The 27,187-nt window shown below is 34.5% G+C and overlaps 1 protein-coding gene across 2 annotated transcripts in view; it reads right to left on the bottom strand.

The window, feature by feature from the left end:
* The window catches only part of PHIP (PHIP subunit of CUL4-Ring ligase complex), a 138,684-nt gene that overhangs the window by 83,457 nt on the left and 28,040 nt on the right, over window positions 1-27,187 (bottom strand). For both annotated transcript variants that reach the window (XM_081294677.1, XM_081294678.1), the window contains exon 7: window positions 15,031-15,191. In XM_081294677.1, coding sequence (XP_081150803.1) covers window positions 15,031-15,191 — 161 coding nt within the window. The remainder of the gene's footprint in view (window positions 1-15,030; window positions 15,192-27,187) is intronic.

Below are 27,187 nucleotides of genomic sequence, written 5' to 3' on the forward strand. Positions count from 1 at the left end.
CAGTAACAGTAGATGAGAATGCAAAGAGACAGCATTTAGTGCAGATTTTTATCTGAGAAACCACAAATGGGTTTTAAGAAATATGGCAGGGTAGAAAATTAAAAAAAATTTTTTTTTGGAATTCAATTTTAAATCAAATTATAATGTTAAACTAGTGTTTAATCCAAACAAGCAAAGGAACAATGGATCACTAGTTATACTTTTCAATAATGTGATTTTTTTAAAAAAAAACAATTTAAGAGAGTCGGGGCCCAGGAGGGGAGGAGGGGGAGAGGGAGAAATTGGTCATGGATTTTGCTCCCGCTCCAGCTGCTCCTCTAGCGCTGAGAGATTGCCCCTAACCCCATACCCCAAGGCAAATGGCTGGCTCGGAGGCATAACTCGCCTCCACTCTTCGGATCTGTACTTGGTTCTTTTCTTCCACCTTGAAATTCATTGATCATCATGCTGTGATGTGTGCCCGGGAAGAAATTGTCAGGGGGAAGATGGCCACCGAGGAGGAAGCAGCGATTCTAATGTCTCCACATTAACGGGTTCAAAAAGACCCTTTGGAACAGCGGCAGGTAACACTGAGGAACCTCTAGCAAAATTCCATGAAGAGGGGTCCTGCCGGGATCTGGTAGGTCTATTAGAAGTGTCGGTTTGTGGCCGCTGGGACTCGGGGCCCGGGAACTGCGGTACTTGCCGGAGAGGGGCCGTCACCTCCCCGGCCCCGGGCGCCGCTGGAGCCGCGAGCCAGAAAGACACGGACTGGGCCGTGGTGCGGCTAGAAGCCAGGAACGTCAGGGGCGGAGAGAGCGACCAGGGCAGTGCTGGCTGTGGAGGCCAAGGCAGAGAGAGGCGCGGGAGCCCGAGGCTAAGACATACCGGCAGAGGAGATAACTTCATTGAAGCCTGCTGCTACAGGTGTGTGGACCCCTGGCTTTCCCTCTCCACGCATCGGGAAACCTTAAGGGCCCCTTCCAGCTCTCCCGTGAGTGCTACAGCCAGCCCGAGGGAGTCAGAGGTGGTGTGGGACTGCCGCTCCCGCCAGCGCTGACTGCTGAGGTCTCTTGCACCAGCTACAGGGGTGTGGCTACTGGAGGGCAAGTAAAATTCGCTGAGAATTCTCAGCCCCAAGCTCTACAATCTTAGGGTCTGAGGGAATGGCAATCTGGAGGAGTGAGCCCAGTGGTTCATGAAAACAGGGCTCCCGGGAGCAGCAGACCTGGCCTATAGCCAGTATTGTGGTGAGAGGGGCCTGGCTAGAGGAAAAGTGGAAGTGATTGGACACAAGAGGAGGCCCTAGGCACTCAGGATTGGAGACTCGCCCAGTCTGGGAGGAGCTGCTGCACAGTGATTGGTTCCCGCTTACTGACAGGAAAGACTTGACCTGGTGGGCACAGCGCCACCTAGTGGAAGAGAAGTTAATCAAACTCTAAAACGGCATTTATTAGTTTTTTTTGTTTGTTTTCGTTTTTTTCTTTTGTTTTTTTTTTTTTTTTGTTTTTGTCTTTGTTTTTGTTTATGTTTTTGATTGGGGTTTTTCTTTCATCTTCATTTTTCTATCTTGTTTTTTTTTTTGTTTTTTTTTTCCTTCTTTCTCTTCTAACTCTAATTTTAATTTTTTAAATTATTATTATTATTTTTTTAAATTTTTGTTCTTTTTTAGTTCCTATTTCTTTCTTCTTTTGTCTTTTCATTTTTCTTATCCCCCCTTCCTTGAATTCTACCTGCCTACTCTCATTCTCCTTAGTGACTTCTTCCCTTCCCTTCTAATACCTTTCCTCCCAAGCATCAAATAAATTTATAGGAATAAACAGTAACTCAGCAGTCAAACAGAACAAGAAGCAACATGAGCAGCTTCAAGAAACAAGGAAGAAAAGGAGTACAAACAATGCAGGACAGCCTAAATATTCAGGAGGACCTAGAGTCATCAGAAAAATGGTCATATAAAGACCTCAAGGAACACCTTAGACAGATGGAATGGAACCTTAAAGAGGATACAAGACAGCAAATTCAAGCAGCGAAAGAACACATTGAGAATGAATTACATAAACAGCTAAAAGAAGAAGTTAAGCACCTTTATCAGGAGATAGAGATTATAAAAAATAATCAAACAATAATTCTAGAAATGAAGGAAACGATAAGCCAAATTAAAAACTCAATTGAGAGTATCACTAACAGAGTGGAGCAAGTAGAAACTAGAACGTCAGATAATGAAGACAAAATATACCATCTTGAAAAGAGTCTAGCCAACTCAGAAAGGCTGGTAAAAAATCATGAGAAAAACATCCAGGAGCTATGGGATAACATGAAGAAACCAAACTTACAAGTCATCGGGATAGAAGAAGGTACAGAGATTCAAACCAAGGGAATGAGAAACCTGCTGAATGAAATAATTACAGAAAACTTTCCAGAAATAAAAAAGGAAACAGATATACAAATTGAAGATGCATACAGGACACCGAGCACACAAAATCACAGTAGACCAACGCCAAGACACATTGTTATGAAGATATCCAATATACAGAACAAAGAGAATATATTAAAAGCTACAAGAGAAAGAAGACAGATTACATTTAGGGGTAAACCAATACGGTTAACAACGGACTTTTCATCACAGACACTGAAAGCAAGAAGATCATGGAACAATGTATTTCAAACACTGAAAGACAATGGATGCCAACCAAGAATTCTGTATCCAGCAAAATTAAGCTTCAGGTATGACAACGAAATAAAGATCTTTCATGATAAACAAAAGTTAAAAGAATTTGCAGCCAGAAAACCTGCATTGCAAAGCATTTTGAGCAAAACACTACACGAGGAAGAAATGAAAAACAATAACCAAAACCATCAGTGGGAAGTGCCTCAGTAAAGACAGAGGGCGAGGGGAAAGATAATCACGGAGAAACAAACTAAATTTAAAAAAAAAAAAAAAGGGATAAACAATCAAACATGGATGGAAGTTCAAACCATATATCAATAGTAACTCTGAATGTTAATGGCCTAAACTCTCCAATAAAGCGACATAGGCTGGTATCATGGATTAAAAAAACAAATCCAACAATATGCTGCCTCCAGGAAGGAGACACATCTGATTGGAAAAGACATACACAGGCTGAAGGTGAAAGGATGGGAAAAAATATACCACTCACACAGTTCTCGTAAACAAGCAGGAGTGGCCATCCTCATATCGAATAAAATCGACTTCAAGACTAAGTTAATCAAAAGGGATAAAGAAGGTCATTATATACTGTTAAAAGGAACCATTCACCAACAAGACATAACAATTATCAATATTTATGCACCAAACAATGGTGCTGTGACATTCATAAAACAAATTCTCCTCAAGTTCAAGAATCAAATAGACCACAACACAATAATTATGGGTGACTTCAACACACCTCTTTCACCACTGGACAGATCCTCCAAACAAAAATTGAATAAAGAAACTATAGAACTCAATATCACAATCAATAACCTAGACTTAACTGACATCTATAGAATATATCAACCATCATCAAATGGATATACTTTTTTCTCAGCAGCACATGGATCCTTCTCAAAAACAGACCATATATTATGCCATAGGGCAACCCTCAGTAAATATAAAGGGGTGGAGATAATACCATGCATTTTATCTGATCATAATAGAATGAAACTGGAAATCAATGATAAAAGAAGGAAGGAAAAATCCTACATCACATGGAAAATGAACAATATGTTACTGAATGATCAATGGGTGACAGAAGACATAAAGGAGGAAATCAAAAAATTCTTAGAGATAAATGAAAATACAGACACAACATATCGGAATCTATGGGACACAATGAAAGCAGTTTCAAGAGGAAAATTCATCGCCTGGTGGTCATTCCTCAAAAAAAGAAAAAACCAACAAATAAATGAGCTCACACTTCATCTCAAAGCCCTAGAAAAGGAAGAGCGAAACAACAGCAAATGTAGCAGAAGGCTAGAAATAATTAAAATCAGAGCGGAAATCAATGAAATTGAAACAAAAGAAACTATTGAAAAAATTAACAAAACTAAAAGTTGGTTCTTCGAAAAAATAAATAAGATCGACAGACCTTTAGCCATGCTAACGAAGAGAAGAAGAGAGAGAACTCAAATTACAACATACGGGATGAAAAAGGCAATATCACAACAGATGCTACAGAAATACAGAAGACAATTAGAAATTATTTTGAAAACCTATATTCCAACAAAATAGAAGATAGTGAAGACATTGATAAATTTCTTAAGTCATATGATTTACCCAGACTGAGTCAGGAGGATACAGACAATTTGAACAGACCAGTATCAATGGATGAAATTGAAGAAGCCAACAAAAGACTACCAACCAAGAAAAGCCCAGGACCGGATGGGTATACAGCGGAGTTTTACAAAACCTTTAAAGAAAAATTAAAACCAATACTCTTCAAGTTATTTCAGGAAATAGAAAAAGAGGGAGCCCTTCCAAATTCATTCTACGAGGCCAACATCACCCTGATTCCGAAACCAGACAAAGACACCTCAAAGAAAGAAAACTACAGACCAATATCTCTAATGAACCTAGATGCAAAAATCCTCAATAAAATTCTGGCGAATCGGATACAAAAACACATCAAAAAAATTGTGCACCATGATCAAGTAGGATTCATCCCTGGGATGCAAGGATGGTTCAATATACGGAAATCAATAAATGTTATTCACCACATCAATAGACTTAAAGATAAGAACCATATGATCATCTCCATAGATGCAGAGAAAGCATTCGCCAAAGTACAGCATCCCTTTATGTTCAAAACATTAGAAAAATTAGGGATAACAGGAACTTACCTTGACATTGTAAAAGCTATCTATGCTAAGCCTCAGGCTAGCATCATTCTGAATGGACAAAAGTTGAAGGCATTCCCTCTAAAATCCAGAACAAGACAGGGATGCCCTCTATCTCCACTTCTATTCAATATAGTTCTCGAAACACTGGCCAGAGCAATTAGACAGACGAAAGAAATTAAAGGCATAAAAATTGGAAAAGAAGAACTTAAATTATCACTATTTGCAGATGACATGATCCTATACCTAGAAGACCCAAAAGGGTCTACAAAGAAACTACTAGAGCTAATAAATGAATTCAGCAAAGTGGCAGGATATAAAATCAACACGCATAAATCAAAGGCATTTCTGTATATCAGCGACAAAACTTCTGAAACGGAAATGAGGAAAAACACTCCATTCACGATATCCTCAAAAAAAAATAAAATACTTGGGAATTAACCTAACAAAAGAGGTGAAAGATTTATATAATGAAAACTACAGAACCCTAAAGAGAGAAGTTGATGAAGATCTTAGAAGATGGAAAAACATACCCTGTTCATGGATAGGCAGAACTAACATCATCAAAATGGCGATATTACCAAAAGTTCTCTATAGGTTTAATGCAATGCCAATCAAAATCCCAACGGCATATCTTGTAGAAATTGACAAAGCAATCATGAAATTCATATGGAAAAATAAAAGACCCAGAATAGCAAAAGCAATTCTAAACAGGAAGTGTGAATCAGGTGGTATAGCGATACCAGATTTCAAACTATATTACAAAGCAATAGTGACAAAAACAGCATGGTACTGGTACCAAAACAGGCAGGCGGACCAATGGTTTAGAATAGAGGACATAGAGACTAATCCACAAAGTTACAACTATCTTATATTTGATAAAGGGGCTAAAAGCATGCAATGGAGGAAGGATAGCATCTTCAACAAATGGTGTTGGGAAAACTGGAAATCCATATGCAACAAAATGAAACTGAATCCCTTTCTCTCGCCATGCACAAAAGTTAACTCAAAATGGATCAAGGAACTTGATATCAAAACAGAGACTCTGCGTCTGATAGAAGAAAAAGTTGGCTCCGATCTACAGATTGTGGGGTCGGGCTCCAAATTCCTTAATAGGACACCCATAGCACAAGAGTTAACAACAAGAATCAACAAATGGGACTTAATTAAACTTAAAAGTTTTTTCTCAGCAAGAGAAACAATAAGAGAGGTAAATAGGGAGCCTACATCCTGGGAACAAATCTTTACTCCTCACACTTCAGATAGAGCCCTAATATCCAGAGTATACAAAGAACTCAAAAAATTAGACAATAAGATAACAAATAACCCAATCAACAAATGGGCCAAGGACCTGAACAGACACTTCTCAGAGGAGGACATACAATCAATCAACAAGTACATGAAAAAATGCTCACCATCTCTAGCAGTCAGAGAAATGCAAATCAAAACCACCCTAAGATACCATCTCACTCCAGTAAGATTGGCAGCCACTATGAAGTCAAACAACAACAAGTGCTGGAGAGGTTGTGGAGAAAAGGGTACACTTGTACATTGCTGGTGGGACTGCAAATTGGTGCGGCCAATTTGGAAAGCAGTTTGGAGATTCCTGGGAAAGCTGGGAATGGAACCACCATTTGACCCTGCTATTGCCCTTCTTGGACTATTCCCTGAAGACCTTAAAAGAGCATGCTACAGGGATACTGCCACATCGATGTTCATAGCAGCACAATTCACAATTGCTAGACTGTGGAACCAACCCAGATGCCCCTCAGTAGATGAATGGATAAAAAAAAATGTGGCATCTATACACAATGGAGTACTATGCAGCAATAAAAAATGACAAAATCATAGAATTTGCAGGGAAATGGACGGCACTAGAGCAGATTATGCTTAGTGAAGCTAGCCAATCCCTAAAAAACAAATGTCAAATGTCTTCTTTGATATAATGAGAGCAAATATGAACAGAGCAGGGAGGAAGAGTAGGAAGAAAAGAGTAACATTAATCAGTGACATGAGATGGGAGGGAAAGGGAGAGATGAGGAAAATTGCATGGAAATGAAGGGAGACCCTCATTGCTATACAAAATTACATATAAGAGGTTGGGAGGGGAATGGGAAAATAAACAAGGTGAGAAATGAATTACAGTAGATGGGGTAGAGAGAGAAGAAGGGAGGGGAAGGGAGGGGGGATAGTAGGGGATAGGAAAGGTAGCAGAATACAACAATTACTAATTGGGCATTATGTAAAATTGTGGATGTGTAACTGACATGATTCTGCAATCTGCACTTGGGGTAAAATTGGGGGTTCATAACCCACTTCAATCTAATGTATGAAGTATGATATGTCAAGAGCTATGTAAAGTTGTGAACAACCAATAAAAAAAAAAGAAAAAAAAAGAAAATAACATGAGTCTTAATGATTCTTAAGGAGGTATATCTTAAAAAAAAAAAAAAATTTAACGTTTATTTTATTTATTTGTTTTTATATGGTACTGAGGATCAAACCCTGGGCCTCACGCATGCTAGGCAAGTATTCTACCACTGAGCTACAACCCCAGCCCCAATAATGTTAAATTGATGTAATCATTGTCAAAGAGTGCTGACTGAGATGTTATCATTTCTCTGTTGACATAAAACCTAGCATATCCTAGAAAAATAACAAAAATATAGTTTATACAGCTTTTGGCTTACTTAAATCACCCCCCAAATAAGACACCATATTTATAGTGTTTTTTAAATGTCAAAGTATCTTGTCAATAAAGGATAAAACCACAAAAATAAAAGAATACATCTTTAATTTGGTTTGAAGTACCCTATAAGTTTGCTGATTCTGATGCTATAACATAAAGAAGCTACACATACTATAATAAAGAAATTAGACTTTTAAATAGTCAATAGGCTCTTGAAGTTTAGGACAGAGGAAGAAAACCAGATATTGCTGTGGAATCAATGTTATTTCTTCTAATACTTTTAAATACAGTATGTAGGTAGTAGTATCAATGACCTTTCCTTCTAACATACAAGTAGATCTCTTACTGAATAGAATTTTTTTTTTTGTCTATTCAAAAAAAATTCAAATTTTGTGAATTCCTTTGGAAATAGCAATGTTTCTTCAAAATAAAAGTCTTACTTAAAGCCTAGGCAAGGTCTGGTAACACATCTGACCTTGCTGTTCTGATGAAGATACATACCACAGAAGGATGAGGCTTTATGTTTTGTCATGCACTGGATATTCCAACTCTCCTCAGAATCTAGAAAAAAAAATGGCCTATCTACTGACACAAAAATTTCATGAAACAACTTTAGATACAGGGCCATGAGTCCCACAAATTTGACAGAGAAAACAAAACAGATTCTAGTAGATTTTCCCCAAATTCAGTAAAACTTGGTTTCTGGATGGTTAAGTTTTAAAAAACTTTATTTTAAATAAATAATGAGTTGTTCAATTAAGTTTCAGAACAACTTGGTAGAGTTCTTTTTGCTACAGCTTATTTGGCAGACACTCTACTATATAAATAATGTACATTTTCAAGTCAACTACAAATATTGTTAAAAAACAGGGCGAGATGACTAAAGGTGACAGTTATGTGAAATGTTAAATAAAAATATACACTACAGGATGTAACAATAAATGACAAAGAATGGTTCACTTTTTTCAAACAGAAGACTGCATACATTTAGATATAGCTTTCTTTTGCTCACCCAGATGATCTTAAAATTGAAATGTAGGTCTGCTAAGAAAAGCTTCAATCTTTAGATCAATCAAAGATTACTATTGTGACATGAAAACAAAGTAATTATGTGGTTTTTAACTTAAAACATCTTAGAAAATTTGATGTTTCTTGAAAGCCTACTGTTATCTTGCAGAGTCCACAAAGAATTCTAATCTCTCTTGCTATTATCAAATATTTTATAAGTCAGAGATTTCATCAATTACTATTATTAGAAGAAAGTAAAAAACATCGTGCATATCAACATGCATATAACTTAATTTTTGTACTCAAGCTAAAAAGCAGTTTATTCTCAGGTAGCACTAAAAACTGCTTATAATTTAAATTTAGTTCAACTTTTTAAGAAGAGGTCATTGTTTTCTTTCTTAGCAATCTATCATCATCCTATTCATTGCCCTCACAAATTAATGTCCATCTATACCAAAAAATGACTTATGCTCTATCAATTTAACAACCATCACTAGCTCTGATCCTACTGTTACAAAGCTAGGAAGCCAAGTACCATCGTGGTAAAGAATCTAATAAGCATGCTAACTCATAAATTCCCTATTTATTTGGGAGGCTAAGCCTAACCAGCAATCCTTTTCCCTAACTGGTTTCTACTCAATAGTGTTTCCTATTGTGAGGCTTTATCACTCACTTTTAAAACCCATTCCCATCACTAACCAGGACTCACCAGATGAAATATTTTACATTGTAAAATAGAATGTTACTTATGAATCTAATTAACAGTCCAAATAAAGTACATTTTTATACATCTCACCTTCATCTTACTCATCTATCCATCCTCCTTAAAAACTACTGCATATCAATAATCTCCTCTTATATCTTCAAGTTTTTTCAAGTCCCTTCTCCTTAACCTACACAATTTCTTCACAACTTATCTTCCTCTAAATTACCCGACTCTCCTTACCATTACTACAAAAAAAAAAAAAATACTGAAGAGATTATGATTCTTAAACACAACTTATGTTCTTTAAAAAAAAAATAATTTTAAATTCCAAACTTACAAAAGTTTCAAGTGTCATATAAATGCCTCCCATCATCTAGGAATCAACTCTTAACAATTCACTCACTGCATTTGCTTCCATCACCACCTCCTTCTGTCCCATCTCAATGTAGCACACACACTACCATTAGACTTTTTCTAAATCAATTAAGAACAAGACTGTAGATTAGATGACCATCACCTTTAAATATCCCAGTGTATATTTCTTTAAAGCAAAGACAACTGCCTACTAAGTTAGGAAACTACTATTAGATAACACTATCATTCAATCCACAGAGCCCATTCAAATTTTGCCTGTCAACTTTCCAGATAATATTTTTTTTTCCTTTTGGGACATGACTCCATACAGCAACATGTTACATTTAACTGTTCTGTCTCTTCACACTTCTTGAATCTGGAACACTTTCTCATTCATGTCCTTACTAGTCTACAAAGAATATAGAAGTATGACTAAGGATGGGGCTCGGTAGTTGACAGAGCGCTTGTCTAGCATGAATGAGGTTCTGGGTTTAATTCTCAGTATCCTCTCTACCCCCAGTCTCACACCAAGAATACAGAATTTACAGTCTGTATAAAGACCCAGAATCTGGATCTATACAATGCTTTTTCAGGACCAGATCCAGCTTATACTTTCTTTGCACAAATGCCATAGGTAAGATATTGTATTTTTCTCAGTGTACCACATCAGAGAAAGTGAAGTTTATTTCCAAACTTTCTCCCATTTTTCTCCCCTTCAATTTTTCCTTTTAACTAATTGGTATCTTGTGGGAAAACATGCCACTGCAAGACTTTTTTACCAATTTTTTTTTTTTAAAGAGAGAGTGAGGGGGGGGGAGAGAGAGAGATAGAGAGAGAGAGAGAGAGAGAGAGAGAGAATTTTTAATATTTATTTTTTAGTTCTCGGTGGACACAACATCTTTGTTGGTATGCGGTGCTGAGGATCGAACCCGGGCCGTACGCATGCCAGGCGAGCGTGCTACCGCTTGAGCCACATCCCCAGCCCTTTTTTACCAATCTTATACCTGCTAATAAAGGAATCAGCTAGATGAACATTTTGAAGAAGATAATCCCAAGCAAAGGAAATAACTAGCAGAAAGGCTTTAGCCAATAACAGGTTTTGCAAGTTGGAAGTATGGAGCAGAGACGGGATGAACAGTGTAAATGTAAATGAAGTACAACAGAGGGAAAAACTTATCTTATAGATGTCTTTATGTTTATTCATTTTATTGTTGTTTGCCTATCATATGCACCAGATATTCTACAAGACACTACAGATCTAAACACAGTATCTTGTACCTTCTATCAAGGTTCTTATCACATGATATTAATACTTTCTGTTTAACATTTGTGAACTCTTCAAGGACAGAGAATAAGTCTTTCAATTCTGTAATTCCAATGCCTGGAAGAGTTACTGGCCCAAGAACAACTCCTAAGTTCACTAAAAGAGTACATGAACTCATATTGTCCACTATAAATTCATTATCTTGATGGAAAAATTTTATGCTCCTTCACCTTAATCTAAATGGGAAAAAGATCCCTTTTAAATTCTGATAAAAGGGGGCGGGAAACCTCTGTCTTTTATATTGTACTCAGCGAACTTTTATATTATTCCCTTAGTCCTAAGAATTCATTAACTTTGTTCTTTGGTAAACATAATTGGGGGCAATGATTCTGAAACTAAGTAAAAATTAAAAGGTTGAGAGAGAATTAGGGAGTAAAGTATGAGATTATAATTATGCTATCTCCCTCCTTAGGTTTTTCTCATTATTCTTCTGGGAAAACATTCATTTTTATTAAAATATTAATAATTTTAATATTAACACAAAATGATGATAAATTTTTAAATATATAATTTCACTTATCGATTACAATGATTCCTGTTAAGCCTTATGCAGTGCGCACCTACAAATAAAGGCTTAATTGGGTGAAAAATAGATAAAATTTACTTAAATCTATCCATAAAATTAACAGCAGCAACAGGTAAGATTTAATGACTGCTTTCTATATACCTTAATCAGCACTAATTATACGCATAATATATTTCATGTACATCCACAAAAATTCTGATAAGTTGGCACTATTATTATCTACTCCCCTCTAAGAGAAAAATAGAGATTAAAGGGGTAAACTGCCAAAGTGTCACTACTAAAAATTAAGTGACTAAGAGTCCTCCAATGCCAAATCTGATGCTCTTAATCATAGTATTATACTGTTTCTAGTTGTGACTATTCAGAAGACTCAAGAGAATTAATCCTTTCAAAGACGCTTCCAAATACATCTATACAGGTAACTTAGAAATAAATCTGTAAAGTCTTAAAGTACTAAAGACTTCAAAAGGAAATACTAGTTAGTCCATTACTGAATCGTTATTTCAATAAATAATAATAGTGTTCTCTCACATGAATCTTTCACTGATTAATCAAGATCCATTATTCTAAAGCTTTATACTACTAGTTTTTAAGATTTTTCAGAGCACTAAGCTCTATCTCATGTGCTTCTAATTGAATGAGAAACCCAGTATCCATTTCATTTTATGAGAAAATATAAACAATGAGCACATATCTAATCTACTGCCATTTATAGTGATAATTATAAAAATAGGAAGAAAGTTTTTAAGTAATGTTTAAAGTACTGTTTTAGAACCTATAACTGCAAATTACTAGTAAAAAATTCTAAATGAGATTTATGATTTTGGCACAATCAGCAAATAATATCACACTCTTAAAATAAAAAATTTTTTCAGAATCTTGGTAAAACCATATAGAACAGTACAGTGGCTAAACACATTGGCAAATGCCTGTAATCCCAGCAGCTTAGAAAGCTGAAGCCCTAAGTAACTCAGTGAGACCCTGTCTCTAAATAAAATATTTTAAAAGGACTGGGGATTGGCTCAGTGGTTAAGCACTCCTGGATTCAATCCTCAGTATCAAGAAAAGTACAGTGTTTGTTACTTATTTTTCTTCCCTTTATTTATGTGCCTTCAACTAAAGAAAGCAACCAGAAAGCAGCTTCCTCTTCACATATTATTCCTGTTTCCCAAATTCAAAGTAGGAATTAAATATCTAGAAAAGGATTGAAAATTTCTGTACAGGACCAGATAATAAACAGTTTAGGCTTTGCATGCCATACAGTCTCTGTCACAACTACTTAACTCTGCTATGGTAGTGCAAAAGCACCCCCTTCTCAATACATAATGAGCTGAGTGTGCATATATCAATAAAACTTTATTGTAAGAGGTGATGGGCTAGAATGACCCACAGACGGTAGTTTGTTAAACCCCGATTCAAACTGCTCTTCCAACTATGTACCTATCATCCTACTACTGACTCATAAGATAGTAACAAGCACATTATTTCATTGCATTTTCCTTCCCAAAATTCTGGAGATTATGTATCAGATTCATCTCAAAACACAATGCTTCATGAAGTAGGATAAATGCTTGGAATCCCTTTTATTTTTCTACTAGGGATTGAACCCAGATACACTTAACCACTGAGCAACATCCCCAGCCTTTTAAAAAATTATTTTCAATTTTGAGACAGGGTCTTGCTAAGTTGCTTAGGACCTTGCTAAGTTGTTGAGGCTGACTTTGAACTTCCAATGCTCCTGCCTCGGCCTCCCCAGTTGCTGGTTTTACAGGCATGCACCACTGTGCATGGCTCTAACATAAAGAATTCCTACAAGGTATGCCACCAACATCAAAACTGAAGAAGTTCAACAGCGGCTGTGGCTCAGTAATTAATAGAGCAACTTGCCTTGCACTGTGAGGCACTGGATTCAATCCTCAGCATCACATAAAAATTAATAAATAAAATAAAGGTATTGTGTCCATCTACAGCTAAAAATACAAAAGAACTGAAGAAGTTATGTATTTTTTATAACTCATGATAGTAACAAGCACATAACTGCAGTCACATAACTTTAATAGTCACCAAAATAAAGTGGAAACAATATAACGCTTCTTTCTCATGATTACTGCTTTTGAAAGAATTCAACTTGAATGACTTATTTTCATTTACTATGAGAACAAATTACTGTATCAAGCAGAACACAGAGATACCTACTCTCTACTCTGAAAAAAAAACTTGTCAGAAAGTTTAGAAAATTTCACTTTTGTTTCAGAGAACAATGGGGAAGTGAAAGTGAATAGGGAAAATACTGATGGAGAAAGTGATCTACAAATACCTAATGGACTAAAGTCAACAATAAAGAAGTATGTGAAAAAATTTTCCGGCATCCTGTTGTTTAGCTGTTTTACTGAAACACACTGTGTGTACAGATAGAAGAGAAAAAGTAGGTATATATATTCAGTTTACAAGCAAATTATCATGACTACAAAGTTTACAGCTGCTCTCTTCAAAGACAGAAATGGGAATTACCATTTTACCTTGTATTTCCCATTTTCTTATTTCAAAGGCAATTAAGGACTTTGTGAATGAATGAATGCATATTTTCAGCCCACAGGGTAGTGTTTAATATTAAGTATAACCACAGTAGTGGTTAATAGTAAGTATTACCTTTAATGGATTTAATAGTTAAGGCATCTGAAAATAAATTAAAATATTCAAAAGTAATTTTCTCACTTAAAGCTATAGAACTTTACTTTTGTACATTCAACGAGTTAAAAGAGAGGGCTGGGTTTGGCTCAGTGATAAAGTACGTGCCTAGCATGTGGGTCTCTAGCACCAGGGAATGAGTGAGGGGATTCAAACGAAACAATAACAAATCCAAAGAACTTTAAAAAAAAAAAATTAGATATTTTTTTAAAAATGAGGTGTTAAAGATAAGAAGATCATAAGCAAAGAGTATTAGATATGCTCAGAAATTTTTCTATCACTATTTAAAGGGAATTTTCCCAGACTAGCATATGGTTTTCTATGGATAATATAAAATGGTATATTTAATAATCTCCTACAATTTGCTTAACATACTTGGGAAATGCCCTTCGTTTAGAATTAAAATTATTGCATGACATTTTATAAAATGTCAAACTACATATTTGATATAATGTTAAGAGCTACATTTATTCATCATGTGGGCCCATAATATAACTGTGACTGCTACAACATGTCTTTCAGGAAATCTCCAAACTTGAAGTCCAAATTTAAGAAAAGTCTGTATATTGCACATTGAGTTATAGTTTAACTGGATTTACAGTTTCCCATTAGTTGTTATTTTTACATTCACCTATAAGCAATGTTTGGGGTTTTTTTGTTTTGTTTTTTGATGTTTTTAGTACCAGGAATTCAACCTAGGGGTACTTAACCATTGAGCCACATTCTCATACCTTTTTATCTATTTTTTTATTTTGAGATAGGGTCTTACTAAGGTTGCTGAGGCTGGCCTTGAATCTTCAATCCTTCTATCTCAACCTTCCAAGCTGCTGGGATTATGGGCATGCACCACCACGCCTGGTATAAGCAACATTTCTTAAATATCGTATATGAGTAAAAATAATATTTTAAAAATTACTTACAGTAAATATACGTCTGCCAGTACGGTCAAAAGTTACACAGTACACAGATGACAAGTGTCCAAGAATTCGTTTATGCATCTTCATGTGCTGATATACTGCAGTTGGAACAAGTCGTTCAAGTCTATATTTCCCATTCAGCTTCCTTGAAAACAGTGTATCCGCTACCAAGAAAACAGAGAGAAATTAATATAAAACAGAATTAAATTTTCTTATATTATCAAGTTTTCAGAGTTCACATATTTCAATTTGCATGTTTGCAAAAATAAAATGCTTTCCAATATATGTGGCTCCTTATTAAGAGTCTCAAAAATAGTCAATAAAAACAAATTATTTGACCTGAAATAAGTTTAGCCAGGCATCTTCTCATTTTGTAAATTAGCAAACAATTAAATGGCTTCTCCAAAGTCACACACTAAGGTATGAGGTAAGATTAAAACCCAGACTTCTTTACTTTTTCTAGAGCTCTTTAAGAACAAAAAGCAGTGTTATATTATTTCTTTAGAAAGATCCCCAAGATATAGTTTTTCTTTTAAAAGCAGTTAACACTGCAAATTAGAGATTTTTTTTTTTTTTGGATCAACCAACATTTGAACATTCTAAATATGCCACACAGAATATTTAAGAAAACTCTGAAACCAGACACAAATAAATCACTTGCATTATTAAAAAAATAATAATTAAATTAGGGACTTGTTAAACACTTGTATGATGATTCTTTTTTTGGAATACATTGGCTCATTTACTCTAATGAATAAATTAGAATTTATTCATTCTAACCATCTTTCAAGATCTGACTGAAGCTCATTTTCCTCCTCAAAGCTATATATGTTGACTCTAGCACAAAATGATCTCTTTTATCTAAATTACTAATGTACTTATTTGTTATAATGTTAACTTATGGACAAAGAAGGTGCTCAATAAATATGTGTTGACTGATCTGCAGCCACATCAAAAACCTATAGATTATCTTTTAACAGAAGGTATCATGCCTGACATACCACCTACACTGAATATTTAGCACTATATTTTCTCACTTGAATTTGGTCCCAAAGAAAAATATATACACAAAATACTACTTAACCTAGATTTAGACCTAACAATTGTGCCCTAAAAGCTGATGAAACATAAATATCTCAGGTGTATTAAAAAGAGTCTCAGCACCCCGGCCCCCCCCATATCCAGTACATTTTTGACTCACACTGTATTTGCAAGCCAAAAGAGGAAAGAAAAAAAAAAATCTTGGGACCTAGTAAAGAGAGATGAAGATGGATGCTAAATATTACATTCTAAAGCAAGAATATCTCAAAGAAATAAACTTATATCATGCTTAAATGTTCTTTAGCTAAAGCAATCACTTTATATTTGAAGAGTATTTCTCTTTCTGTTAGCATATAAATTCTATATAACAATCTATTCTAACAACTGGGAATGTCTAAGACAAGGTTTGACAGTTGCTAACTGGCATGTTTATGGTTAAGCTGGTTATACAGAGATTTAGAAAGTTAATTTACAAAGACTTAGAAAGTTTCCATCACAGTTTGGCCTCTGACACATTTTCCTTTTGCACAGAAATGAATTGGTAAAATACATCCTCCAATACTTGGACTCCAAACTGATTTCATGTAAGAATCACATAATACCACAGACATCAATTGTTCTGCCTTAAGAAAACTCAAATCATCTTATTCAAATACCAAGAACTACTGACATCTCAGACTCACTTGTCTCTTCTGTAAGAAAATAAGTGATGACATACCATACAAGCATTGACCATGTTTCAAGATGTGGTTTAATTCTATTAAAAACTTATAAAATTCTCAAAATGTCAAATTTTATGAAAATATTTAGCACGATTCTGAAGGTATGAAGATGCTGGAGATAATTAAAACTACCATTTTGCAATGATCAAGCACTAGTATGCATATTAAAATTTTATATAAATAATCTAAAAATCAGAGCTAACAAAGTATTGTCTAGGTTTAAAAAAAAAAAAACACACTTCCTTTACACGTAAGAAAATGTTACTACTGTCCTAAACTTTTTTACTAAATATTTGAGCTGAGGTAAAATTAACTATTTCTATTTTGGGAGTCAATTGAAAAAAGAATATCCCTTTCAAAAAAATCACTTTACAGTTAAGTGTTCAAGTAAAACCTTCCAGAAACCCATTAAAAGTGAAACAGACCAGCTGCTGTGGAACACACCGATAATCCCTATGTTGTGGAAGACTTGGGCAGGAGGATTACTAGTTCAAAACCAGCTTCAACATTGAGACCCTGTCTCAAAAATACATACACACACATACACACACACACAAAGAGCTGGGGATGTGGTTCATGTGGCTCAGTGCCTAAGCACTCCTGGGTTCAATCTGCAGTACCAAACAAATAAGTGCAACATAATTTAAACTATATTGTACACTACCCTTCATAATGCTTAGTTAACCAGTTAACTATTGAGCTACTTAGTAGCTACACTATGAACATGTCCTAAAGACTGTAACTAGCAGAGTCCTTGTATTAAACCACTTTACAAACTTGTGCAACAGCACTAAAATATATGCCAGACAGACAGAAAAATATATAAAAGTTCCAAGGTAATTAGTTGGTGGTTCAAACTATAACTATTGGTGTTAGATAAGAAGAAATGTTATGTATTGTTCAGTACCTGAAGTACAACTGAATAATGCTAAATTTGAGGAAGACCTGACCAAACCAAATAAGTAAATAATTTTTACAAAGGTATGTATACCAATGTCAATCTTCCCTACTTAGATCTTTACTTTAATAATGAACTAAAATTCTCTTGTATTTCTCACAACTGAGTAAAGAACCTTTCAAAGAATGTATATAAATGAATCTTAATTAAGATACACAAAATAGTTCAATTTAATTTATAGCTGCATGGCACAAAAGCAAATGGTGATTATTCACTTTCTAATAAAAGTGTAACAATTGGATTTTTGAGTAAAAAAAAAAGTCTCAGATTATAGGAATTTAAATTTTATTGAACTAGAATGTTAATTTTTAAAATGAGCACGATTAAACATATAAGAGGACACAAAGAATTAAGTTCTTTACATGACATTATTTAGTTTTAAACTTAAACTTAAATTGAGTAGCACATGACTTTGATTTAAAAGTACATATACTGGGGGGGCTAGGGTTGTGGCTCAGAGGTAGAGCGCTCGCCTCGCATGCGTGAGGCACTGGGTTCCATCCTCAGCACCACATAAAAATAAAAAGATATTGTGTCCATATAACTAAAAAATAAATATTAAAAAGGAAGTACATATACTGAGGCTGGGGTGGTGACTCAGCGGTAGAACACTTGCCTCACAGATGTGAGGTTCTGGGCTCAATCCTCAACACCACATAAAAATAGATACATAAAGTGTATATATTGCAGAATCATATTGTTCATGTAGTCACATATACACATAAAGTAATAATATCTGTTTCATTCTGCTATCTTTCCAATCCCTACATCCTCTCCTCTCCCCTCCCCTCCCATCACTTTCCTCTACCCAATCTAAGGTAACACTATTCTTCCCTAGTATCCCCCCACCTTATTGTGAACTAGCATCCACATATTAGAACATCCAGCCTTTGGTTTTGTGGGATTGGCTTATTTTGCTTAGCATAAACATTCTCCAACTCCCAACCATTTATTGGCAAATGCCATAATTTCACTCTTCTTTAAGGCTGAGCAATCTTCCATTGAGTATTTACACCACATTTTCCTTATCAATTCAACCATTGAGGGACACCTAATGGTTCAATAATCTAGCTATTGTGAATTGAGCTGCTATGAACATTCATGTGGCTATGTTACTATAGTATGCCGATTTTAAGTCCTTTGGGTATAAACCAAAGAGTGGGATAGCTGGGTAAAATGGTGGTTCCATTCCCAGTTTTCTGAGGAATTTCCATACTGCTTTCCATAGTGGTTTCACCAATTTGCAGTCCCACCAGCAATGTGCGAGTATACCCTTTTCACCACACCCTCACCAACATTTATTGTTGCCTATATTCTTGATAATTGCCATTCTGACAGGTGTGAGATGAAATATTAGAGTAGTTTTGATTTGCATTTCTCTAATTGCTAGAAATGTTGAATACTTTTTCATATATTTGTTGATCAATTGTATTTCTTCTTCTATGAAGTGTCTGTTCAGTTCCTTGGAAATATTCTTAAAGCTTGCCAAAGCACCTCTAAATCCTTTTCACTTGGCAAATTCTTTCTTATCCTCAAGTGTCAGGAAGATACCTCCTGCAATAAGACTGTGATAAATTTCAAATGCATCCTAACTTGGTGCCTTCTAACATCACTTCTCTCTCAAAAATGCAGTGTTCTTCATTTCATTTTATTCAGAATAAGAGCAAATGTCCTTATCCATTAACTTAATATGACCCTGCACCAACTTATCTCCTATTACTCTCTGACCTCCTCTACTACTTCTCCCCATGGTCTGCCCTATCCATTCTAACCTCCCCCATTCTTCCAACACATCAGACAAGCTACTAACTTAGAAACTGGCTTTTTCCCTCGGTCTACAATGCCAACCACTTTTAAGTCTTCTCTCAGATGTTTATTACTTTCTCAATTAAGCCTAAACTCAGCCCACTGGAAATTACAGCCTACTCCTTAACACCTTCCTTGACCCACCTTTCTGTAGTTCTGTATTTGTTTTTTATCATTAGTCACCTGATACTATAAGTTTATTTGCTTATTATGTACCTTTCTTGTTTCCAACCTCCTCCCACTACAACATAACAAACTACACATGGGCAGTATTTTCTTGTTTTGTTTTCTATTTCAACTAGAATAAGAGATGAAAATTATGGCTGCTGTTTAATAGATGATCCATGTGTATCAGGCAAATTGATAAATTACATAGCACTAAAACAATTAGGTTTAGGAATAAAACAAAAACGGAGAATTTCTTTATCTGATAGAGTAAAAACTCCAAAATGTCTCTAACTAGTGTTTCATTTCAACTGCTACATATATATAAACTTGCAAAGGAGGGCAGAATACATGTTATGGTTTGGATGTGAGGTGTCCCCCAAAGGTCACATATAAGACAATGCCAGAAGATTCAGGAGATATAATTGGGTTATAAGAGTCTTAACCCAATCATTGAACTAATCCCCTTCAGTGGTAAATGAAGTGGTAGGATATGGGTGGTGTTGGTGGGACTTGGGGCATGGCTTTTGGGTATATATTTTGTATCTGGAGAATAGATCGATCGATATCTCTCTCTCTCTCTCTGCTTTCTGATCATGATGTGAGCTGCTTCCCTCCACTACACTCTCTTGCAATGGCATGTTCATTCAGCCTCACCTGGAGAATAGAGGAATGGAGCCAACTGTTTCAAAAGCTGACTAAAACATAAAACAACACATTTACTCAATTTTCTGAAAATAGATCAGAAAATGAAATAAAAATTTCAGAAATCACTGTTATTCATTTGAATTATCAGTCCGTTTAAAGTCTAAAGTAAAAAAGGAACAAAATAGTGAAAAATGTCATTTGTAGGAAATCATTCAGAGCAATCTTTAAAATGAAGTCTATATATACAACTCTATATACTCACTAGAGATAAACAAGAGACCCGCAATTTCTTAAACATAATTAGCTATAATGATAAGTATATCCAGACAGTGGCTTCTTATCTATTTCTTCTCTAGGTAGTAAGATGATAAATCAAACTCCCAAGTCACTTCTTATTAATCCACATCTAGTGGTTTTTAAGAATTGATTTATTTCTCTAATCACAATACTAATTCATACTCAATTTAGAAAATAACAGCATAAATGAAAGAATCCTTAATTCTACTACCTAAAACAATCACTTTATAAATTTTAAAAACTGTTTCCTCATGAACAGCATCTTAATAGCTATGCCATATTCCTTAATGAGAAAGAGGTTTTAAGTTTGAAAGATTTTTGTTATAATCTGACACTGTGGAGACTTTATGCAAGTTACTCTTCTAAACCTCAATTTCTCCAGTTATATTACTAGGGAAACATTTCCATTTTCCACAATACACTTGGTTTTCATATTCTGTTGTTATCTGACATCCCACAGTTTTACACAGTCATTTTAATCCATATTTTTCCTTTCCTTTGATTTCTACTTTAGTTTTAATATGAAAAGTCTTCCTACTAGAAAACAGTACAATAAATAGCCACTTAATGTTTTTTGTGGTTTAAAGTTCTCATTTAACTTTTTAAAAATTGTTTTAATTGTAGATGTATTTTTATTTATATGTAGTGCTGAGGCAAGTGCTTGACCACTGACCTACAATCCCAGCCCCTCATTTAATTTTTTTAATACATCTGCAATTTTAGTACACACTACTGAGTCTCTAAGGGTATTTTTCCTCCCCCCAAATAATCGATCATTTGGTTCCTGCCTTCCCATTTACTAATCCTATTTTCTGTTATATTGTGATTACATATATATATATGTGTGTGTGTGTGTGTGTATATGTGTATGTGTCTATGTTTATATACATATGTATATATATGTACACATATACACAATATATAATATTTATACACACCCACACACATACATACACACACACTAGGCCAATGACATGCCTTAAATATGCCACTACCAAAATTTCAATTTTATACTTATATAATGTTTTAATATCTGGGTATTCCTCTTCATTATGATTCCATTTAAAAATATCTATTCTCAGGGCTGGGGTTGTAGGTCAGTGATAGAAAACTTGCCTCGCACATGTGAGGTCCTTGATTCAATCCTCAGCACCACATAAAAATACATAAATAAAACAAAGGTATTGTATCCATCTACAACTAAAAATATTTTTTAAAAAAACATCTTATTCTTGATTATTGATTAATTAATTTTGCAGATAAGTGCAAGTTTTTTTTAAAACTTGTTGGAAATTTAAGTCTAAAATCATTTGTTGGCAAAGAACTGCCTTTTTTTGAAATATGTATTTTTTACTTTTTAGTTGTAGATGGACACAATACCTTTATTTTATATATTTATTTTTATGTGGTGCTAAGGATCAAACCCAGTACCTCACTCATGCTAGGCAAGCACTCTGCCACTGAGTCACAACTCCAGCCACAGAACTGACATTTTTTTAAGTCCAGGAACATGGTCATGCTTTCTTTCTATAGGCTGGGTCCAAGTTTTCAATGCAGATGATTTTATAAAAAGATTAACATAATCAAAGCTGCCCTAGTTTCTCTCACTACAACTATGTACTATTAAAACAAGTTCATAAAAAAGGAAAGAAGTTACTATAAAAAAGCATCTATAATAACCTTAGCAATTACCTTTTTGAGGATACTAGAAAAGTACATGATAAGAATAAGTACTAATGCAGAAATACCATCATCAAAATATGCAGACTTTTCCTCCTTTTGCAAGTACTGTAAAGCACACAAAACCAAAACAACTTATTCAAGATCAAAATTAAAAGATAATTTGGAAAAATTAAAATCACTATCAAATAACAAAAATGCAGAGTTTACTATTTTGTTATTGTTATTTTGTGACTGTTAAGGACAATAACAAGCTATATAGTAGAATTAGAGGACCCAAGAAGAACTAGTCACTATAACTTCTATCAACTTATGAAAACAGCCTTGACAGTAACCTAATGAATGAATTCAAGAAGCATGTAGCATTAGATTCCAAAACCTGGAGTAACAATTTTTGTAACAGAAAAATTAGATGAGAAAGCAATACGGAGACAGAATATTTAAAGTCAGAAAGTATCTCAGTACCACTTGGGCATCGTTTGATATAGAAAATATGGGTGTTCAAATAAGAAACATTAGGACATTTCACCAGAAGGTTGTTTGAAACAATTTTTATTAAAGTCATTTTTAAAAATACCATTTTGACTAATTTTATTCCATCTGTGCTTCTGGTTAAAGAAAACAGTTGGAATAAAGGCTCCCAAGGTTTCTCTGAGTAAAATGTAAAAGTAACTATGAAATTATGATGTATAATATACAAACACAGAAAATGTTCCTCAATTTAAATACACAAGAGTAAATTCTGGATAATCAGTACCTAGGCTTCATTTTAATTTCCACAATCTGCATTAATAAAGATTTTCTAAATAAGACTAATAATACATTACTATAAGACAAAGAAATTGATAAAACTAAAACTAAACTTGAATGAACTACAAAAATAGTAATTAAAAACAAGAGTACACCAATGGTACAGAATAGAGGACACAGAGACTAATCCACAAAGTTACAACTATCTTATATTTGATAAAGGAGCTAAAAACATGCAATGGAGGAAGGATAGCATCTTCAACAAATGGTGCTGGAAAAATTGGAAATCCATATGCAACAAAATGAAATTTAATCCCTTTCTCTCGCCATCCACAAAAGTTAACTCAAAATGGATCAAGGAGCTAGATATCATTTTTTAGTGCTGCGTAATACTCCATGGTGTATAAATGCCACATTTTTTATCCATTCATCTATTGAAGGGCATCTGGGTTGGTTCCACAGTCTAGCTGCATCAATGATTATAGCGGCACAATTCACAATAGCTATACTGGAACCAACCTAGATGCCCTTCAATAGATGAATGGATAAAAAAAATGTGGCATCTATACACAATGGAATACTACGCAGCATTAAAAAATGACAAAATCATAGAATTTGCAGGGAAATGGATGGCATTAGAGCAGATTATGCTAAGTGAAGCTAGCCAAGCCCTAAAAAACAAATGCCAAATGTCTTCTTTGATATAAAGAGAGCAACTAAGAACAGAACAGGAAGGAAGAGCATGAGGAAAAGACTAATAGTAAACAAAGACGAATGGGGGGAGAGAAAGGGAGAGAGAAGGGAAAGCATATGGAAATGGTAGGAGACCTTCAATGATACATTCTTGTATGCAACTGATTTGCAAAATAATGGCTAATATTTTCTGAATGCTGTATTACACACCAGACATTATTCAAACCACTTTTACCTATATTCTCATTTAATCCTCAACCAACCTTGGAGATAAGAACTATTATCCCCACTATGGGACTATTCTTACCAATAACTATTACAGTGTGGCAATGGACACAAATATTAGGGGGAAAGATTGAAAGGGAACATTCCAAAGTATTAATAGAAGATAACCAGTGAGAACAATTTTGGAGCTCTTCTGTTTTCTAAGCTTTCTTCATTGGACATGTATTCATTCTAATTCATTATTAAATAAAATACAGATCAATCTACTTCAAGGAATTTAAAAAGGCAGTAAAGAAAAATCTAAAATGTCTGAAGAGATTAACTTAAATTTAAAGACTAATAAAAACAGACGTAGGGATAATGATGTGAAAATTAAACAATATTTTTAAAAAATTAAAAACTGGACAAAATGTAACTATGTATTATACTATAAAAAATGACCATCGCCAATTTGACACTGGCTTGAAAAACGAGATGCTTTAAAGAAAGAATTCACGTTTTGATTAGAAAGCCATAAGATAATCAATTTTGTTTTAAAGTTTTGTTGTACCTCTAGGTTTAATCCCTAGTACCATGCACACACTAAAAATCTCTCCCTTTGAGGTTTTTTTGGTTTTGTTATTGAAGTACTGGGAACTGAATACAGGGCCTAATAAATGCTAGGCAAGTAAGCTATCACAAAGCTACTTTTAGCTTAGTGATACTTTGAAGTAAAAAAGAGAAAAATGTTAAAGATAATTTAGGAGGAAACTATATAAGGAACAACATATAATTCACTGTAGAGCCACAATGGAAAGGCTTGCCACAGAAGTTTTGAGGTTACTAATATATATTAGCAAGAAATGACAACCAAATAATAATATTTCAAGAGTCAGAGATAATCTATAAAATAATTCAACACATATTGGTCTATTTCTACGAGTCATCCAGTCTCTTCTTCAGCAACTAGCAACTGACCAACAAAGGAACAAGACAAAATAACATCTTCAGTCAAAGTAGGAAGGGAGAGCAACATTAAAAGGATAATCCTCTAATTAGTTTTTGTTCATAAAATGGAGAAACAAGTAATGGGGAATAGAAGAATAAAGGAAACCCAGGCAACACAATACCCACTAAATGTTTCTCTCTTCTTTATTACACTAAAAAAATTTGCACACAAAGTAACTACTTTCCAAATAATTCATATTCATATTTTCAGTTTTTTAAAATATTTTTTGTAGTTGTATAATAACTTTTATTTATTTTTATGTGGTGCTGAGAATCGAACCCAGGGACTTGCACATGTGAGGCGAGCCCTCTACCTGAGCCATAATCCCAGCCCCAATATTTTCAGTTTTAATGTTTACTTGTACCCGTTTCAAAAATATCAGATTTTTAAGATTTAGCAGCTACCATTAAAGATGAATAATGTATAAAAAGGTAAACTGAAATACTATCTAGTAAAATACAGAAAGTAATGACATCATGATCTCAAGAATTAAACCAAAAATTTCATGAACCAAGTATATAACAAGCACATCAAAAAAGGGCAGACAGGCTGGGCGAAATGGCGCATGCTTGTAATCCCAGCGGCGCAGGACTGGGAGTTCAAAGCCAGCCTCAGCAAAAGCAAGGCACTAAGCAACTCAGTGAGATGCTGTCTCTAATACAAAATAGGGCTGAGGATGTGGCTCAGTGGTTGAGTGTCCCTGAGTTCAATCCCCTCGCACAAAATAAATAAATAAAAAGCAGACATTAAATTACTAGGAATATTATTCATCTTCCCCTTTTATTTTATTTCCTAGAAACCAGTCTGTTGCCATCTCAAAATACTACAGTGGTACAATATTTTCAATATTATACCTTTTTTTGCAGTTATTTCCTTCAACATTTTTTAAATTTCCTTTTAGTTTGGTGGTGCTAAGGACTAAACCCAGGGCCTCATATGTATGTTAAACATAGGCTCTCACTGAGGTAAACCTAACAAACCATGTTTTGCTTTTAAATAAAAAAGTATTTTAAGTTATGTAGTTTTATGTCAAACATTTTAATCATTCAATGTGGAGTCAACAAATATTTATAGAGCACCTATGAGCCAACTACAGGCTAAAGAGTGCAACCGGGGTACAAAAAAAAACATGGGTATTTACCCCCATGGAGACTGCAGTCTATCAGGCAAGAAAGGCATGAAACAGACTTACAACAATGATTAAGTACTATCTTCTATTTGAAGGAAAATCTTGAAATATAAATAAAAGAGTTCTAAACATGTGGGAGGCAGTTTATCAGAAAGTCCAGGCAAATGTCTCTAAAAAGCAGACATTTAAACTAAGATCTGAGGTTGAAAAACAGCATGTACAATGGATGACCTCAGGCTGGAAACAGAATAGTACTAAAGCACATAAAGAAGTCAAGTGTTGAAGAGACTGAGAAGGTAGGGAAAAATGTAGATGCCTTCTAAGCTATGTGACACATTTGACTAAATTCTAGTAATAATATGTTGAAGAGTTTTTGGGAGAAAAGAATAGGATAATATAAGATTGCTTTGGGATAATTAATTGCAGTTTTCTTTCTTGACCACAATGAGAAAGGATCAGAAAGGATATAACTATTAAAAAAAAAAAAAAAGCCAATTCAGTAAAAGAAACCAAAGGGTTCAAAAAATAAAATTTCATTTCAGAAAAAAAATTAATTGGTTTGATACCAAGATTCTTACAATTCTCTCAAGAAATCAAATCTCTCTTCTTAAATTTAAGGATTTATCTGGCAATATATACTTGATTTATCTGGCAATATATACTTGATTTATTGTTTTTAGAGTTCATATACTGAGGCACAATTCAAAAGACTGCTGTACCCAAATCAATAGGATACAGCTAGTTCAACATTAACATATAAAGAAATTCACAAAGGAGGCTGGAGTCCTAACTTAGTGGTAGAGTATTTGCAGTAGCATGTGTGAGGCACTGGGTTCAATTTTTAGCACCACATATAAATAATAAAGTCTATTGACAACTAATAAAATATTTAAAAGAAGAAATTCGAAAAAGGAAAAGGGGCTATATAAATGTGATATAGCTAAACGTGTAAGATCTAAAGCAAAATAACGAAAGAACTAACTGAAGTAAGTACTCTCTCTCTAAGCTTTGTTTTTTCTCATTAATAAAGTAGGGGTACGGTACAGAGTTGCTATGAA

This window comes from Spermophilus citellus, assembly GCF_964194105.1.
Source record: "Spermophilus citellus genome assembly, chromosome: 5".
NCBI classification, from domain to species: domain Eukaryota; kingdom Metazoa; phylum Chordata; class Mammalia; order Rodentia; family Sciuridae; genus Spermophilus; species Spermophilus citellus.